This window comes from Actinia tenebrosa, unplaced genomic scaffold (assembly GCF_029948245.1).
Source record: "Actinia tenebrosa isolate PJP-AT-01 unplaced genomic scaffold, QUT_ActTen_1.0 PGA_scaffold15__27_contigs__length_11533743, whole genome shotgun sequence".
NCBI classification, from domain to species: Eukaryota; Metazoa; Cnidaria; class Anthozoa; order Actiniaria; family Actiniidae; genus Actinia; species Actinia tenebrosa.
Window position 1 is genome coordinate 1317140 of NW_028292575.1, and position 18877 is coordinate 1336016.

General features: G+C 36.9%; 5 protein-coding genes across 7 annotated transcripts in view; 3 read left to right on the top strand and 2 right to left on the bottom strand.

Annotated features, from left to right (window-relative positions):
• LOC148910800 (uncharacterized) overlaps positions 1 to 18877 on the bottom strand; it is a 24439-nt gene continuing 5562 nt past the window's right edge. The window contains exons 2-3 of the transcript XR_016119863.1: positions 12852 to 12954; positions 1 to 141 (exon numbers count right to left, since the gene is read on the bottom strand). The gene's annotated coding sequence lies outside the window, so the exon portion shown is untranslated. The remainder of the gene's footprint in view (positions 142 to 12851; positions 12955 to 18877) is intronic.
• Positions 845 to 1842, top strand: LOC116298511 (dynein light chain Tctex-type 5). Its single transcript, XM_031707010.2, has one exon. It carries the CDS (start codon positions 1121 to 1123, stop codon positions 1748 to 1750), a length of 630 nt encoding a protein of 209 aa, XP_031562870.1. The 5' UTR covers positions 845 to 1120; the 3' UTR covers positions 1751 to 1842.
• On the top strand, positions 5442 to 7864 carry LOC116298513 (dynein light chain Tctex-type protein 2B-like). The gene has a single exon (XM_031707012.2). The coding sequence runs from the start codon at positions 5650 to 5652 to the stop codon at positions 6229 to 6231; it is 582 nt and encodes a 193-aa protein (XP_031562872.1). The 5' UTR covers positions 5442 to 5649; the 3' UTR covers positions 6232 to 7864.
• LOC116298512 (uncharacterized) lies at positions 9059 to 10801 on the bottom strand. The gene has a single exon (XM_031707011.2). The coding sequence runs from the start codon at positions 10471 to 10473 to the stop codon at positions 9883 to 9885; it is 591 nt and encodes a 196-aa protein (XP_031562871.1). The 5' UTR covers positions 10474 to 10801; the 3' UTR covers positions 9059 to 9882.
• Positions 15020 to 18877, top strand: part of LOC116308920 (transient receptor potential cation channel subfamily A member 1) — a 26233-nt gene continuing 22375 nt past the window's right edge. Inside the window, exons 1-3 of one of the 3 annotated variants that reach the window (XM_089030482.1) lie at positions 15020 to 15100; positions 15842 to 15887; positions 15960 to 16038. In XM_089030482.1, coding sequence (XP_088886608.1) covers positions 15871 to 15887; positions 15960 to 16038 — 96 coding nt within the window. In that variant the 5' untranslated portion in view covers positions 15020 to 15100; positions 15842 to 15870. Of the gene's footprint in view, positions 15101 to 15348; positions 15391 to 15841; positions 15888 to 15959; positions 16039 to 16989; positions 17583 to 18877 lie in introns of those variants that run through there. The other 2 variants (XM_089030483.1, XM_089030481.1) reach the window with 2 other exon arrangements.

Below are 18877 nucleotides of genomic sequence, written 5' to 3' on the forward strand. Positions count from 1 at the left end.
TTCAGTCCATCACATTATGATGAGGATAATAGGCCACTGATAACTTTTCTCCAGCCTACACGGCTCCAAAGCTTTTCTTCCAACCAGCAATCCATCACCTTTTCATTCAAATGAAATCCCGCATGAGGAACACTTTTGGGCCTAAGTAAACAAAGGTATACTATGTTATTAACAATTTTTATTCAAAATTATTTATTATTTATAATTTAAATGCACAGGAAAATCCATATAACATAGGCCGAGCTCGGTTATAGAGTTCTCACACTTAAAAAAAGAAAGAATGCAGCGCTAAACTAATCTATTTTTACACTAAATAGTACGAAATAGAGAGTTTAGCGAGTGTACTAGAGTTGGAGGAGCGAGCACACGCGTTTTGGCGCGAAAATTCTCAACAAATCCACAGGCAGCCCAACAAAATAGAAAAGAAATAAGGGAAAAAAATACGTTTTTAAGTATGGTCTAGGGCCTTGATTCTCTTTTCCCTTTTTCCCGGAAATGGAGACCACCACAAGTACTTCATTGTCTGCATAACAACGAAAAATTTGAAAAAAATAAAATCTGGCGCTGATAAAAAGAACTAGGAGTACGTCGTATTGCTTCGTTTGGATTGGAAAGAAAAGGAAAAAAAACATCAAAACATCACTCTTTAGGATAAAGTAAAACGTAAACAAAACAGTATAAGATAGCATGAGCCTTTTACGCCCACACGCCCTCGGCAGGCGAAGGCACAAAAGAATTCATCAACAGAGCAATTTTTATTTCAAAACATTTCACTTAATTGACGCCCTCGACTGATATTTACACATATTTGACAAGTCTAAGTGACGTGTTTTTGGTCTTCAGTCTGATTACTTAGCCTGACCTATTTAGCAGAGTTTCGAGTCCCATGATGTGAAACGCACCTTAAATCACAACACAAGTTTCGACAAGACCAAGAGGCACCTGGCGGAGAGCTTAACTTTGGATACGAAATATAAGTCGATCGTATTTGGTGCTATAAATAGATAAGACTTGCCAAGATCGGACTTATACAGATCCGTGGGCTGTAAATAAGGAGAAAGGATCGCAGGTCACAGACGCCTTCAGCGTAATCTGCGCTAGCTTCCTAAGGAAACAAAAGATGGAGGTTATAGAGGAAAGAATAACAAAGGGGGACCCGGACTTTAAGGATATAAATCCGCCTAAGACTCGAGAGCGCAGCAAGTCTCTGTTCCAAGCAGAACGCCCCAAGCTGACGGAGACTGACCGTGGTGTTTTCGTCATGACACACGCAGACTTCCCTCGACGTATTCGAACGCAATCAATGCCTATCGATCCTGAAAAATTGAAGCCAAAATCCTCAGCATTCAACAGTTCAACTATTCGGAAAATTATCCACGATGTTCTGGAAGACAAACTGTCTGGAAAAAACTACAGTCCCAAAGAATGTAGCTCTGCTGTGAGGGACATCGTCAACATCATTAAAGTCAAGATGAGCGAACTTCAGATGCCTCACTACAAGTTTGCTTGTACTTGTCTCATTACTAAAAGGATTAAGCCAGCACCTGCAGTGGAGAGTGGATGTGTCTGGGACAACGCTAAAACGTCGGTGGATCAAGATAATTTTGCGGAATTTCTTTATAAGAACGAGGACTTGTACGCTTTAGGGACTGTTTACGGAATCTACGATGAGAAATTCGAGAAGAGGTCGTCAGCGACGACGTCCATGTCTACCAAGAGCTACGGAAGGCCCTCGCCAATACCAGAATAAAAGTATGTTTAAGACACAAGATGGTACATAAATGACAAAATGAAAAAACGGAGAAGTTTAATGAGATATCAAATAAAATACCGCAAGCAATCGTCAAGCGAGTTAAGATTGAATTTCAAAACAAAACCATTTTTAATATCATGTTACAAATAGTTTCGCACAACAAGTCGTTTTTTTTTTTGATAACTAATATCTATTACTAATATTGCTGTTTGTCAAAGGTGTATCTTTTTTAAAAACAATGAAGAATGTATATACTATTAGCGAACAGAACCGGATATTTATGTTATAATAGAAACAGAAATATTTTGGCACAACTTTGATCTTGTGATCCTTCAGTGGATTATCTTGTTTGAAACAGGCTTTGTATCAGACACGATAGATGCAAATCTGATTATTATCGATTGAGTAGGGGTGTAGTGGATTAGGACTATATTGCTACTCTGCTTTGCGACCACCTGCATGATGATACGAACACCCCGTTATTACGGACACTTTTTTAACCTGCTTAATAGACTTAATATGGATACTCTGAAGACACTGTTATTACAGACACTTGTCCAATCCTTTCGGTGTGAATATTATCAGGATTCAACAAGTGATTCTGTAAACACATGATTTTTAAGAGAATTATGAGACTTATGAATACTAGACAATCAACTAAAGAACCCTATCTATGGGTAAAATTATTTATTTTGTACATATGATTGATTGTAAATTAGATCCAAAGGATATCCATACATTATTGATGAATGGTTGTAGGTCTGAGAAAATTTATGTACCAAATAATTCCAAGTTCCCGAAAGGAGAGTTCCATTGAATTAATATGGGTCAAATGTAAAAGAATTATGGCTTAAGCTATGTAAAATCAACAGTTTATATTTTATGGTAACATAATAAAAGTTGAGCTAATTATAGAAATGACTTGGCTGTGTTAATAATACCTTTTTATTTATTTATTTTTTGAAAATAGCAGAGAGAGAAATAATACAAAAGCGGAAAGAAAACACTACAGGGAATAGAAGAATAAAAAAGAGATAACTGGCAGGAAAAGAAATGAAATAGTAGAAAGAGAAATAGACGGAGGAGAAGGAGAAGGAGAAGGAGAAGGAGAGAGTGAAGGAGAAGGAGAGGGTGAAGGAGAAGGAGAAGGAGAAGGAGGAAAGCCGAAGAAACATGTGTTGCGCTACATCTAATTTTGAATACTGGCGACTCGTGTCTACGGTCACGAAATGCAAGCGTACTTTTTGGCGCCAAAATGAAGTCAGTAATTCATTAACAGATTTGTTTACAACCTTACCATTGACTACGGGTACTTAAATCAATAAGAAAAGAAATAAAGTAGTAGAAAGAGAAATAGACGGAGGAGAAGGATAAGAAGAAACATCTAATTTTGTATTCTGGCGACTCGTATCTACCGTTAAGAAATGCAAGCGTACTTTTTGGCGCCAAAATGAAGTCAGTATTCATTAACAGATTTGTTTACAACCTTACCATTGACTACGATTGAATTGAAAATCATTGAATTAAGTTGTAAAGAAGTATTCACTTAATCGATAATGTTGACTCGCATGACCTTTATTACATGTTTATTACGTATATTAATTAATGGGATTCATTTTCGTGCTCTATAAAGATGATTTTTCAAGATAACAAAGGAGGCCGGCGTACACAGAGGAGAACAACGAAGAAAGGAAGAAAATGTTGGAGCGCTTTATACATGAGCCCCTGGCTCGGAAGAATCGGGTAACGCATTCCCCGTGTTATCGAACTAAAATTGATTATTTTCACTTTACCTTTTTACTTTTGGACGATTTTATTATTACCCTGCACAACTGGAAATGATAACAAGCCTCGGTGTTTTTACCAGAAATAAAAACGTTTCCTAAAAAATGTTGTTATAGTGAGAGTTACTTTTCGTTACCATGGAAACACTTAAGTGTTCAGCAAGAATTTGAAACTTTCAATATAAGGAAGAGAAAGATCCACCTATTGAAATCGACCAACTATCAACTCAAATACCAATAAATAATTAACACAAAAAAAGTTGCTATCTTTAATGAGAAGTTTCAGTCTTGTGTGAAAATGTTGCCAGCTTCCGTTTTTCAGTAGAAAGATACATGGATGATTTTGCCCCTCACTTGAGCTCATTGATACCAAGCAATAGAATATTCCCTTGTTGATTACACATTACGGGCAGTGTTTGCCCGTCATCGTAGGCTGATAATGAGATCCATCGATTCATTTAGCTGATTAATACAAAGCAATAGAATACTCTTTGGCGGATAGCACATGACGGGCAGTGTTTGCTTGACCAAGCAATAAGATACTATCTCGTTAATTGTACATGGCAGGGTTTGCCCTTCATTGTACATAGGCATATTCCCTTGTTGATTACACATGACGGGCAGTGTTTGCCTGTCATTGTAGGCTGATAATGAGATCCATCGATTCATTTAGCTGATTGATACAAAGCAATAGAATACTCTTTGGCGGATAGCACATGACGGGCAGTGTTTGCTTGACCAAGCAATAAGATACTGTCTCGTTAATAGTACATGGCAGGGTCTGCCCTTCATTGTACATAGGCTTATAACGATATTCATTTAGCTGATTGCAACCAGGCAAAGATGACAAAACTTGTGCATGACACGCAAAGATTCGTCACATTTCAAAAAAGATATCCATTTTATCAATTTACGAGAAAGAAGAAAAAAAAAAAAAAAAAAAAAAAAGGAAAGAAAGAAAGTGTTTTACAAAAGGAAAGAGAAAAGAAAATTTTAGGAAAAAGGATACGATAAAATAGTAATGACGTTTATAATTATTGCACCTCTACTTCGTAAACAGACCCGTTATCACCCCTGATCAAATTCCACTCCATTCCTGTCATTACATTCAGCATCTCCATGGCAACAAGATCTACTTGGAACTCAAAACTAGCGACAATGAGCCACTTGAACTTTGTAATTAACAAAAGAGAGACGAAAAATGAAATTCTGTATATCGAAAACGAGAATAAAAAGAACGTTTTACTGTAGATTTTGTGTTGAAATTTAATTTCGTGAGTCGTGTCGAGAAGTTTGTGTTTGTTTTGCCGGTGACTTTACATAACCAACAATAAATAAGTTATCCTACTATATTTAGTCATTTTTTATGGAATTTTTTTTTTTTTAAATCGAGAGAAAAAGACTTTTCAGTATTTTTCTCATTCGATCAATACTTTTTGGTGCTTGAGTCCGATTTGACAACACAGATTTCAACGCGTGCTCAACGTTTCTTTTAACATTTTAGTAAATATTTGTTTTCTCATCAAAACTCCATCTGTTGTGAAAAGTCTAAAAGTGTGATTGCCTTGTAAAAGAAGACAGCTTGTGGACGCTACTCCGTTCAAAGTTTACAATGGTTTGAGACTAAGCATTCAAAAACTGCTCTCATTTTTTGACATTTCTCGCACAGTAACTTGCTTAACATCAGTAAACAAAGAAAAAGTAATATCGACTTCTTATTACTCCACAGGGACAATTAATCTACCTTGCAACGATCTTTTGTCTGGGTATAATTAGTGGACAATTCTTCATTGGTTTATAGCGAGAAAATGACTTAATTATTTATATATTAATACTTCGGCTGTCAAAGGTTCTTTTGTATGAATTGGTTGTCCATAATGACTTGAAGAGTAATAATGCTTTTGAGTACAGAGGTTGGTTTTAGTGATACTTATAAACTTGGCATAAAGAAATTAGCTGATGAGTTAATTAAAAAAGGAGAAGACTCAATATCGCTGGTAAAGCACGGTGCTGCAAGGGTTCGAAACTCTGGAGGATAGCTCAGTTTCAAGAGGTATTCTTCTTGGATGAAAAAAAAGTCAGTCAGTCAGTTAGTCAAGGTCTGAGTTTTCAATGATGCATACCAGTGATAGTTCAAGTCATCGCAATTCTCTTGCACCTGATGCACTGCATTCACGCAGGCCATCTTTAGCAGTGCCAGACATGGCTGCCCGATATAATAATAGACGACTTTCCACCTCGTCTCAATCTAGCACGTTATATGGCAGTCGAAGAAAGTCTATTGCTATGCCACGATTTGCGCATCCGCTCAGCGAAGCCTCACATCGTACCCCCAAGTACTTCAACAGCTACAAGACAGAACCAGACGAAAATAAACGATTCAAGACGAAACCAGTGGCTGACATCATTGAAAACATCCTCAAGGAAAGGCTGAGTGATTTGTCGTACAGCGCTGAATGCTGTCGGAAACTTCTCGTACCAATCACAGAAGAGATCAAGGGTAAAGTTAAGTTACTCGGGTATGATCGATACAAACTGGTGTGTGTTGTACACATCGGGTCTATCAACAACCAGGACGTAAGGATCGCTAGTAGATGTTTATGGGATGCGTCGTTTGATCGTGTTGCCTCTTCATCCTTTTGTAACGATACTTTATTCGCCTCTGCTTCGGTTTATGGTATCTATCAAGAATAAGCTGTAGGTAGACAATTCTTGAGTCTACCTAAGAAGCAAGACAAAACATGTTTTGGGAAATAAATTCCATGAAATGCAAGACAGTGGTAATATAGGAAGGAAACTAAATAAATGCAATTTATGTCCAAATTGTGAAAACAGTAAGCAAACTCGTCTACAAGTTAAAATATATAATGAGGTATAAGCAGATTGTCACGTGAACTTAGGATTTTTCAAGCGACCTCTTGGTTTCATCCACAGGCAACCCAAACAAGGTTTTTATTTTTTAAGGTGTAGTAGATTAGAATTTATAAGGCAATATACTCCTGTATTCCAGAGAGAATCTCACTCCAGTGCTTTTTAATTATTGGAAATGCTAAAACCGTGAAGGACTAGAACCGATAATCATCGGAACTGAGAAGCACTGGGGCGAGTTTCTAAAAACACACACACAAGAAAAATAACTTGTCATCGCTTATCACCACCGAAGGTACAGCAGTGGTGCAGCTCAAGGGGGTCGAGCTGAAAGCATGCGAAATTTAAGCGGGATTTTAGTTTCAAATTTGCTCTATGGTTACAAGTGATTTCTAACGGATCAGTAACATAATATTTCAATATGTAGGTACAAAGTATAACAAAATATTTGACTACAATTTTTTGTATTGTACGTACCGCTCATTCCCGTACTTTTAGTCTAAACATTAGCCTTCGCGGCGCTTCTCGTACACTTCACAAGAAGCCCAAGCTAAGTAACTTGGTTTAGTATAAATACACAGGTGATTATTGAAAATCTCGCGCGCTGATTGGTCGAGAAATTCAGATTATCACACGATAATCACCTCCAGCGATAATCCAAAATGGCGGCCAGCCGCTTTGTTGCTCTTACCGAAAATAAATGTCTCTTTTATCTTTTTTTTTATTTTTATTTATTTATTTATTTTTTTTGTTGTTGAAAGAATCCCCTGTGTATTTATACTAAAACGATTATTCACTTCAGGCTCAGTGAATATCGGGAATTATAACCTCAACTTCGTTCCGGTTATTATTCCCCGATATTCACTTCGCCTTCGGCGAATAATTGTTAAATAACACTCAATGCGTCGAAAAACAATTCAAGTCGAGGACAACAAGGAGCGCAAGCTCCCTTGTGCGGGTTCTATTCGTACATTCTGTTTGCTCTGCGGAAACAGAGTTAATAAGTGTGACGTCAATCGTACGAAATAACGACTTCCAGACCAGTCCTAAAAAAAGCAAGTTATTAAATTGTTTTCTTACTTTCTCTTCACAACAGTATTTGCTATGCAGAGTTTTTACTGTTTCTCGAAGTTAAATAAATGAAAACACGTTTAGCTTTATTTTAGCTGTTTTTGTGAGCAGTTGGACCCGGAAATACGTCAATGACAACTTAAAATCTGTATACCGTGCTTTCTACATTGTTAATACAAGATTTAAAACAGCGAGTTTTCTTACGTAGTTTTCTTTAATAACTTTTTTTTAATCGAAGTTTCTGGCAAAACAAAACACCTTAACACTATTCCCCTAACGTGATGACCAAGAATGAAAATCAACCTTTCATCGAGGTTATACTAGCTGTCCCATTTAAGATGGCACTATTTACTTTCTTTCTGAATAAACAGATTGTACGCAAATCAAATCGCAGTATTATTACTTTAAACAAAACCTTCAAATTTTGTTCAACCCTGAAACCGCAACCTCTGGGATGAACTAAGTCAGGGCACGACTATTACTCACAGATACCATTTCACAGATTGAATTTGATTTTAGCTTCCTTGGTTTAATTTTGATGGGGTGGACCTTGTGAAAAATACTTGAATTAAAAACGCAATAACAACTTGAAGCTGGCAAATTAATTAGTAAACTCTGATAATAGTTACGGAGTGTTTTATTGATATTTAGTTTCAGGTGTGTGAATCTGCCAACAGTTGCAAGAATTACACCACGAAAAAAAAAATCATCTAGCTTTGTTTAGTAAAGCGAAACCTAAAATAAGACTTGTAGGAAAATGAATGGTATACTAGAAGGATGACACCAATGATATAACATCAAGTCTGCCATAGTTTCCAAAGAATTTTTCGGCGCATTTTTTTGTTAATTTACAGGTTGGTGTGAAAAAGAACAGGGAACAGAAGCATCTGTTTTACATATTCCGTTCGATAATTACTCATTGTGGTTCACTTAATTACTCTTAGCCAACTTTTATGATAAAATATAAACATCGTTAGGTCTAATGGGATCAAAAATAATTAATTTAAGAAGAGGAAAGCGCTAGAAAAATAGATATGTAGTGTTGTCAATTTCATCGCAGTGACATCATAAACTCCTTCGCAAGTTGCGAAAAATGATGCAGTAATGTGATGCTCTGTGTTTTTGATTACGTTCCTCTCTTTGCACTCTTTATCTCAATAGGATGAGATTAAATCAATTCTGGTTCCTGACTAAATATTCACGCGAAGATGCCAGCTCAGATCAGTTTAATTCCTTCTGGAAACTTAAACTTCACATCTGTCATCTACGCCTTATTTTGATTTTACCCCTGGCAATATACAGACGCAGGGGGAAAACATTTTTGTTGGCATCAAACAAAGTAGCACCTTATGATTTAAGCAACCACGTCAGATCAGAATTTTGACATTTTGAGCTTTCGTTGATTGTTTTTTTGTTTTTTGTTTTTGGAAGGGGGATGGGGGGGGGGGGGGGGGGGGGGGGAGAAGTTGGTTCATACAAACGGTGCACAAAACTCCACTCAAACCATCTGTTCCCAAACTTACTTACTTCCCTGAGGGTGTAATTATTAAATTAAAATAGTTTCTAGTTTACTCCTTCTGAATGAAAATAAAGCGTTTTTATAGCTCACAATCCGGAATGCAAGTCACAAAGACAACATATCTTAACATATTGCACTTTGTTTTTTCGAGGTTTTTTCTAAAATAAGTTAGTGTAACTATAAGTTAATCTTTCATTCACTCCTTGCTTGCTGCCCTACAATGATTTAAGCCACTGAAATTTGGGACATCTAACCCTATTCTGTTCTGCAAAAGCTGTTTTGAAATCAGATTTTTTTTTTTTTTCACCAAAATTATCAAGTCCTGTAACTTTTCAAAGACAACTTTTATCGTTGAAACTATTTAAGATATTTTAGTTATTCAATTATGCTTTAAGATTCTAGATAAAACCTAGATTGCTATAAAACGTTATGTAAAATATCCATACACAAAAAATACCCATAAAAAAAGTTGACAAGAAGTTTGTCATTGAATTGTGCGAGTTTTGCTGTTGGTTGATCTATGAAGGTCAAGCTCAGAATATTCTATCTTGCTTATATCTTACATAATTGTATTCTTATTCAGTTCTGCAGGGGTAATTAACGTTACCTTCTTGGCGTACTAAAAGATTGTTGTCTATATTGTGAAAGACGAGGTCAAAGTTGAGTGAATTCCTTTTAATAAAACTGTACATCACCTGGAGTCTTGTACAGATCGTTTATCTTCGAATCATTGCCAACATTTGGCACAGTATAATAATGTAAGCATGACTCCAGAATAAGCTTGCCACTTCATGATCAAAATTATCAGGAACTCTTTTTACCTTAGGGGCACAGAAGATTATTACCATCCCAGATAATTCAAAGAAAATTTTTTTTTTCCGGTGGGCTTAAGAAACCGTAAACACAGTACAAACAGCAAAAAGAGAATGATTACGAAAGCTTGCAGTAGCAAAACTATCAGTCAATGGATCCCACAAGCATTGACTCGTTATTTCGATCCCTTGGTCGCGAATCTCGCCAATAAAAACGACAGCAACCACTTTGGTGTTTGTCTTTGAGATGCTCTTTACTCGAACTTCCACACCCTGACTTATCTTCGCTGCCTGCTTGACGCAGCTAGGACTATCATAGTTTTTTCCTCTTAGTTCATTTTCGAGTTCTTCTGTAATGATCTGCCGTAATAGTTCATTAATTTCGAATTCGCATTCATGATTGAAGTCACTTACATCAGCGATGCTATCGTCGTTATTATTGTTGTTATTGTTGTTTGATGCTCCTGAAATAATTGGAGCACTTTGGTCTTCATTTCCGTGCCATGTACACGAACGGGGTCTAGATCCATTTGATAAAAACGCGATTCCAGAAGCAAGAGAATTGATACTGGAAGTTTGAAGTCTTTCCTTGTGCCGATCTTGGCGGAAAAATGCGGGATCCAGTGAATTCAAAGTCACTGACCTTTTTCTGCTTTTCGAAGTCATGGCTCCAAGGAAACCTCTTCGTAGCTTTTCAAATGTTTTCAGTTTATCTACGGAACTTATCGAGCAAATAGCCGGCACTGGATCACCACTTTCAGTAATATTCCAATGATAATACCAGTCAATCACTGTTCAAGAGTTGACATTATTATACGTTTACAAGGCTAACGCACAGAGCGAAACAGGACAGCCCACTTAGCATTAGAAAAGTTTTCTTTTGTCTGCCTGGTGTGAAGGGCACCTATCATAATAGCAGAGGATTAGCTGAGTGTATTACTGTGATGTGGTCTTTCAACGAAGATTGTCATGGAGACACGACTGTACAGACGTCAATATGCGTGATATACACTGACCTATCCCAAAAAAAACTATTGTCTATTGGAGAGCTGCGGAAACGTGAGACCGAGTAGCTGGCTTTAAATCTTATATATTCACAGCCGAACCCGAGGACAAAGTAGTTTCCTGTTAGATTGGAATATGAGACATGACCTTTGAAATAGAAATGGGATTTTTCGTATTTAGCCAAAAATATATAAAAACCACAAAAATCCTGTCTAGTCTCAGATCACCCACGTCAGATCTAGGACCGACATTTATTTTATTTTTTTATTTTTTATTTTTGAAATAGGTGTAAATTGAGAACATGAAAATGAAACGTAAAAAATAAAATAAAAAAAAGGGAGGGGAATTAAGAGAGTAGCTGAAATTGTACTACGAAAAGGTAGGAGAGAAGAGCATGAATAGAAAAAACGGTAAAGAAAAGGAGGAGGAAGGAGTGAGAAGGAAAGGAAAGAGAGATAGAGAGATAATGGGAAAAAACGTATGTTGCGCTTCACTCGTACGATTCTTCGAAAAATTCGAATGCTTTGAAAGTACATTAAAGACAACGATATGCCATGGCCAAAATCACAGGCATACCTCGATATTATATTCATTCATACTTCACTATGTGGTCATGCAGTTGGTCTTTGAACAAACATCTAGTGTGTTTTTTATCACGTTCCTATGAACGCATCCGCTAAGGGCCGACTTATTTCAAATCTCAACGTCAAGAAAACAATGTCATTTTAAGGGAAGCACCGGTGGCGTGCGCTGCTAATGCGCCGCCTCTCACCAATGCGGCCAGAGTTCGAATTAAATTCAAGGAGTTCGAGTCCTGCCGATATCGATGTCGTATGTGAGTATAGAGTTCAGGGTTCGTTCTGATGTAAGCACTTAAAATTCAAGGACTATTCTATTCAAGGAGTATACAAGTACCCAAAAATGAATTTTCAAGGAGTGTGTTCAGTTAACTATGCCAAGGCTTTACACTGTGGTTGCACATGGCCGACTTTCAGATTTTCCGATCTTTCTTACTAGATCTATTTCAGAACCATACAAGTAACGATCAAAGCAAAAATTCAGTTTTCAAGGAGTTTGCTAAAATCGTAAAATTCAAGAGCTTTTCAAGTGCCCTTGAAAACGTGAATTAAATTCAAGGAGTTTTCAAGGAGTTTAAGGAGTAGCACGAACCCTGAGAGTTGGTTCTCTCCTGTGCTTCGAGTGTTTTTCTCCGGGTTCTCCGGTTTTCCTCCCTCTTCAAAAATCAACTTCTAAATTCTAATTCGATCTTTGGGCTTTCACTTAGTTTGGAGCCTAGCTCTGTTGTGATTGTCCCACGCTGTGATACAACAGCGAAAAGCTTTGTAGATTTTTCATTGAGTATACATATACAAGGTTAACTAAAAGTGCCAAAATTTATAGCTGAGTAAGAAACGCCTTGCAATGGTCGTGCTATGAATCGCTAGTAGACAAACAGGCTGATTAAAATAAATCTAGTTTGTTTAATAACTGAGCGCAAGTTAACGCCTACAACCAACGCTGATATTACCTCCTTAAAGAGGCCATATATACAACACCAAGAGAAAACGAACTAAGAGAAGGAATCCCCGTGCCCCATAATGTGCACACTTTGATGCTATTTTTAGAATCATTGATGCTATTTTTAACTCGTTACCATACCCGCGCAATAATCATGCTTCCCTTTAATGCCTCGTTTTTGAACACGAAAAGCGCCATATTTCGTTTCGTCCACGACAAAAACTTAGGCTTTTGTTTACTGCAAGACTGGAAGCCGCCTACCTTCAAGAAATCAACCAATCGGGTTCTTCGCTCAAAATATATCCAAGCTAAAAATAGCATCAAACTGTATAGGTAGGATTCCTTCTCTTAGTTCATATTCTCTTGACAACACCGAAAACACTTGGTTAGAGTAATTTTTGTATTGGATATCAAACGGAGGGAACACACGACACAGTCATGGTAAGGCATTTTTAAGCCAATCACAGCACGCAAAATCAAGTTAAGCTAGATTGTATTTGAATAATAATAAAATAACTCACCGTCCTCTCCAGTAAAAATCCATTGCATAGCAAAAAGTTCAATTCACTTTTTTACTTCCTCGGTAGTTTCGTGAACGTAGTTCAGACCTTTCTAGGTCTGCGGCTAAAAACACCCAAATAAACGATATCAATTAGTCTAACCATATATTTCTGTATAAATCCATCCCATCCCATCAGCTGCTTTCCCACCCATTCACTCTTATTTTCCCACTTCATCCATCCCTTTCACAGTTCTCATCCCACCACTTCCATCCATCAATTTTCTTTTCTTCTCATCCCTACCCTTTTCTTTCCACCCACCCATCCATTCATTCACTTTCCAATTAATGTTCTTGATCGAACTATACTAGCTACGATAATATTACGAAAAAAGACTTTTTTTCTTCTATTAACCAAACTAATTAACGCCGTCGTGTGTTTCTTGCATCAAAGTTTCTAGCTCCACTGAAAACAAAGTTACCAACATGAATAACCAAATACTTAAGAAAAGGAAAAAAGAGAGCGATAATAGGAAAGAAGTAGATACTTTACAATCTCAATGGATAGACAATTTCGTGCGCATTGTATAATTTTTCTTTGTACAGCGTTTTTCGTTAATTATTCAAAGCAAGGTTGTTTTTAAGTGATAACAACACAAAACACAGTTCAAAAGAATTTAATCAAGCTCCAAACACAGGTATAATTATCGGCATTTGAATTTTAACATCACAGCAAGTCGCTGGGTACTTTAGATTCAAGATTCTTAATGGCATATTTTACTAGACAGATGTTCTTGAAACACTATGAAAGTTAGGGCACGGCTACCTCACAAATCAAATTGCAGTGTAGCGTGTTAAGGCGCGATTACACGGACACAAGTTGCGACAAAAGCTGCACGAGTGCTTACAAGGTGCAACGGAGACGCAAACAATTGCTGCAACTTTTCTAGCTTTCTTTTTCAAATTTCGCTGTAGATTACACGCTGCAATGCTCCATGCAACTTGTGTCGCAACGCCGTTGCGAGACAAGTTGCAAAGAAAATAGCTTTGTGTAATCGCGCCTTCAAAGGTTTTAATAGAAGTGTTGTTTGGAAAGTAGCTTATTTTCTTTTATTTCTTGTTTTAATTTTCGTTCTTATTACGTCAAAAATATCAAAACTTAAGAACTATAATAAGCGGCGATTCTTTTATTGTCATGCTTATTTGTCTTCTTTTTTTCAATATCAAGATTTTAACCATTTCCTTGCATTGCGCTTCAAACTCATTCATAATAAAGCTTGATTGTGAAGTGTAGCATTCAGTATACCTGAAGTTCATGAAACGGAAGGATTCCTTAGTGAATTAATTTGCTGCATTTATGAAAACAAGGCCCCGTGTGTTTTCTGGCGTGAGGAGTGGCGTGAGGAGTGACGACGAAGATGATGATTTCTAAAAGAATCAGCCAAGAAAGGAAAAACAAGACAAGTTCCAACCATCTAATTCCTTACAATCTAAAGCGCATAGACTAGAATACCAAATTCAAAACTCGCACCGATGTGAGGGTTAAGTTGTGAACAAAGGGATCTGGCGTGACTCAAAGTAATCTGGCGTGATTCAAAAGTCACGAATCACGCCAGATTCCTTTGTTCACAACTTAAGCCTCACACCGGTGCGAGTTTTGAATTTGGTCAATAAAATCTCAAGGTTTTTTGGCGCTCTAATCGTCGCACAAGATCACACTCGTAACATCCATGAAAAAGGAGACTAAGAGTCACCTGTCGGTTTAGTTCGCAACTAGGACCTCTAACATCACACCGCTACTGAGTGAGTATTACCTCAATCAACGCCAACCTCACCTTTCCTGATCAGTTTAATTCTCCTATTCAATAACTACTTCAGTGCGTCGCTTTTTTTTCTTTCTTAATTTTACCTATGATAGCTTCTATCTAATTTTCAATCAATTAGTTTTACTGTTGCCAAGCGACCACATATTATTTGAGAAATGCAGACAATTATTAGAACTAATGTGGGCAAATACGAAATGTGCCGTTTCCTTGCTCAGCAGGTGATCAATTGATATTCAAAACTAAGTAAAAATCCAATCACACTCAGTGATGAAAGTAAGTAATAAGTATAGATACCCTGAAACAACCTCTGGGCTGATCAAAGTCAGGGTACGCGCTAAACTCACAGATCGAACCCTGGAACAACCTCTGGGCTGATCAAAGTCAGGGTACGCGCTAAACTCACAGATCGAACCCTGGAACAACCTCTGGATTGATCTAAGGCAAGGTACAGCTAACTCACAGATCGAACCCTGAAACAACCCATCTGGGTTGATCTAAGTCAGGGCACAGCTAACTCACAGATCGAACCGCCTGAAACAACATCTGAGCTGATCTAAGTCAGGGCACGGCTAACTCACAGATCGAATCCTGGAACAACCTCTGGGCTGATCAAAGTCAGGGTACGGCTAAACTCACAGATCGAACCCTGGAACAACCTCTGGGCTGATCAAAGTCAGGGTACAGCTAACTCACAGATCGAACCCTGGAACAACCTCTGGGCTGATCTAAGACAAGGTACAGCTAACTCACAGATCGAACCCTGAAACAACCTCTGGGCTGATCAAAGTCAGGGTACAGCTAACTCACAGATCGAGCCTTGAAACAACATCTGAGCTGATCGGATCTAAGTCAGGGCACGGCTAACTCACAGAAAGAATTTCACAGATAAAATTTAACAAATCGCAAATATATTTCTCTCATTTTGCTCCACATTGACTGTTCCTTTATTCAGTATTGATCATAGATAAAATTTCGCGCGCTGCGCTAGTCATTCTTCTATAATTCACTAAGGCCGATTCCTTCCATTTATTTCAATTTCCGTTTATTCTCTGTTTCGGATTTGTCCGAGAAACATGACCTTAACTTAGTTTAGATATCTAATAATTTACCAAGCAGAAAAACCCCTAATGATTGTTGTTGTTGTTATTATAGTTTTGAATATAATTTCTATTATTGATATCATTAGACTGATCTGAATATATAGATATAATCAAGATGTCGGATGACGAATGGTAAGCTATAACACCTGTATTATTGATCTGATTTGTTCGTTCGTTCGTTCATTCATTCTGTTCTCTTTTCAGCTTATGGAGCGATGGAGAATCGGTTACGATTGATTTCGTAAAAGATCTTGTAATGCGCAACCTAAATCAGGAAGACGAGGTATGGACTGAGAAATGAGGATTTATCGAGGTTTTTCACTGTGACGTCACGCCATCGATTTTGTTATCATGATTTTAGTTATATATGTATAACAACTTAGAATATCAACTCCTTTTTTAGATGAAACAACTTTCTCTACAGCGTGACGTAACATGCAAAACCTCATGATAAATCACATCTAATCATTTGTATTTCTATATCTATAATTGTTTCGTTCTTTCGATATTTCTTTTTTCTGTCTTCCTTTTTTTCTTCCTTTCTTTCTTTCTTCCTTACTTCCTTCCTTCCTTCCTTTCTTTCTTTCTTTTTCCTTTTTTCTTTCCTTCCTTCCTTCCTTCCTTCCTTCCTTCCTTCCTTCCTTTCTTTCTTCCAATAGCCCCCCAAAACAGTTTAAAAATAGCAAACAAAATTCTTCCCTACAGCATATAACCAATCTACTATGATATTCTACACATCAACAAAAAAATGTTTGGTGAAGACCTTTTTAATAAATAATCAAATACATGTAAAATATGTTATTAAAAATTACTACGAATACTGAAATACATACTGATTAGAGTACCGAAACTGGACAATCAACAAAACAGTTTAAAAATAGCAAATAAAATTCTTCCCTACAGCATATAACCAATCTACTATGATATCCTGCACATCAACAAAAAAATGTTTGATGAAGACCTTTCTAATAAATAATCAAACACATGTAAAATACGTTATTAAAAATTGCTACGAATACTGAAATACATACTGATTAAAGTACCGAAACTGGACAAGCAAATAACAAAACTAGAGTGGTATGGTCAAGAGGAAATGAAACAAAACTCCTAGTCAGAAACCAAAAGGAATGGAGGCGATTATTTTTCAATGATATAGCAATGTCTCACCGAGCTTTTAATTGTTTTTATTTACAGATTTATTACCTATTTAATACGTATTTAATGAAAAATCGAAGGAATTCAATCAATGATGAAGCAACCATAAATAGATAGGGGGAAAACAAGAAACATCTTAAGTTTTAGCAGGGAAAAAAAAGTAAATATAACCAACGAGCGCAAAATTAACAGCAGATTTCGAGAACAAAAGTATTCGGGCAAACGAAAAGTAGGTTTACAAAACTATAATGTCAACAAACGAGGCAAAATACAAACCAATCCGACACATAGTTTGTTCACTTAGTAACGAAAGTACAATATCGAGCCGTGTCTTTACACGTTTCCTTCAGAAGTTCTTTGTGTCAAGTAAAGTGTTACGAGACCATAACAGACACTGGAATGTCAGGAGCTCAAGTTAAAACCACGGAAACGAGGCAATCACTTCTTCCAAGAAATCTCTCGTCGTACAGGAAAGAGATGCAGAAACACGAAGTATCCTCCGTTTCAGATTTGTATGACGATACAAATTATTCCGATAAGTTTCGTAAGTTCAGTCGGGCATTTTTCGATGAAGCAGACGACTGTGAAAGCATAGAGCTTGACTTTAATTTCAATTCTAAAAGCGGTAAATCTAAGAAAAACCGTCGGAAGTCTGCCAACAAAGCACCTCAGGTATATGCTTATTACAATGCTTACAAAAAATATTTCTCGCATTAATTACGTATATCAGTAAAACTTTTGAAAACTATTTATTAATGCAATAATTAATGCAGTAAAACTAACTGATTTATTGCATTGATCTACAGGATTTCATTACATATGTAATACGTATGCACGATAACTGGAGATATATATGCACAAATACTATTGGAGACCAAGTTATTTAAGCTCCAATAATCTTTTAAAATAAGGTTTTCATGTTAAAAGAATAATTAGCGAGGCGCACTTTTTTTTAATCTTACTTAATAATGAAGAATTATGACAAAACACTAGACAGCATGTTTAGTGTTTTGTTATTGAGTTCTTCCGCAAAGTTTATCGCAAGAATAACAGTTAGAAATCTTTCTTGAAAGCCTTTTTCTGAAGGAATGATTTACATAGGATTAGTAAGAACCAGAGTGAAGTTGGTGTCAGGTTTTAGAGTCAGATTTTTGAGTCAGGTTTTCGGATCTAGGGTCAGATTTTTTCCGGGGGGCATTACATCATGTTGAACACAAAGTGCTCTATATTCGTAGAAACGCTTTGATTTACTATAAAACCAACACCAAGCTTTACTCACACGATATTTCTTGAGATTCGTTGTCTTTTGAATTTTGTAACCGTGCAATCCGCTGTAACATGATCACTCTTTCAAGCGGCGTGACAGAAAAATCTGACTCAAAAATCTGACAACAAGTGATATTTCTTCGGGAGACTTGATTGTGACTTCCAAATGCGTTCATGAAGATCCCTTAGAAATGACGCTTGTTGGGAGATGTCAAAATTCAAGAAAAATATAATGGTTGAAAAGAGAATTTTGTTGATCACTCTCTCACGCGGCGTGACAGAAAAATCTGACTCAAAAATCTGACAACAAGTGATATTTCTTAATACTTTTATGTGTACTGCTTCATCGACAGTTTATTTGGACATCAAACTACGGCTTGGCTTATTCGACGTAAAGCATGGATATTTTTCGTTAAGAAAAAGTGCGTCAACATTTTGAAATAAAAGGGTTCAGTAACTCGATATATGGGAGCGGTACTCGAAGTATTTGTGGCATGAAGCCCGTTGATGGTAGATAAAACAGCTCAAAAAATCTGAAACCGCTGTTTATTTTCTTTGAGGTGAGTGTTTCGATCCCCAAAGACAACGAATCTCAAGAAATATCGTGTGAGTATAAAAGCTTGGTGTGGGTTTTATAGTAAATTAAAGCGTTTCTACGAATATAGAGCACTTTGTGTTCAACATGATGTGACGCCCCCCGG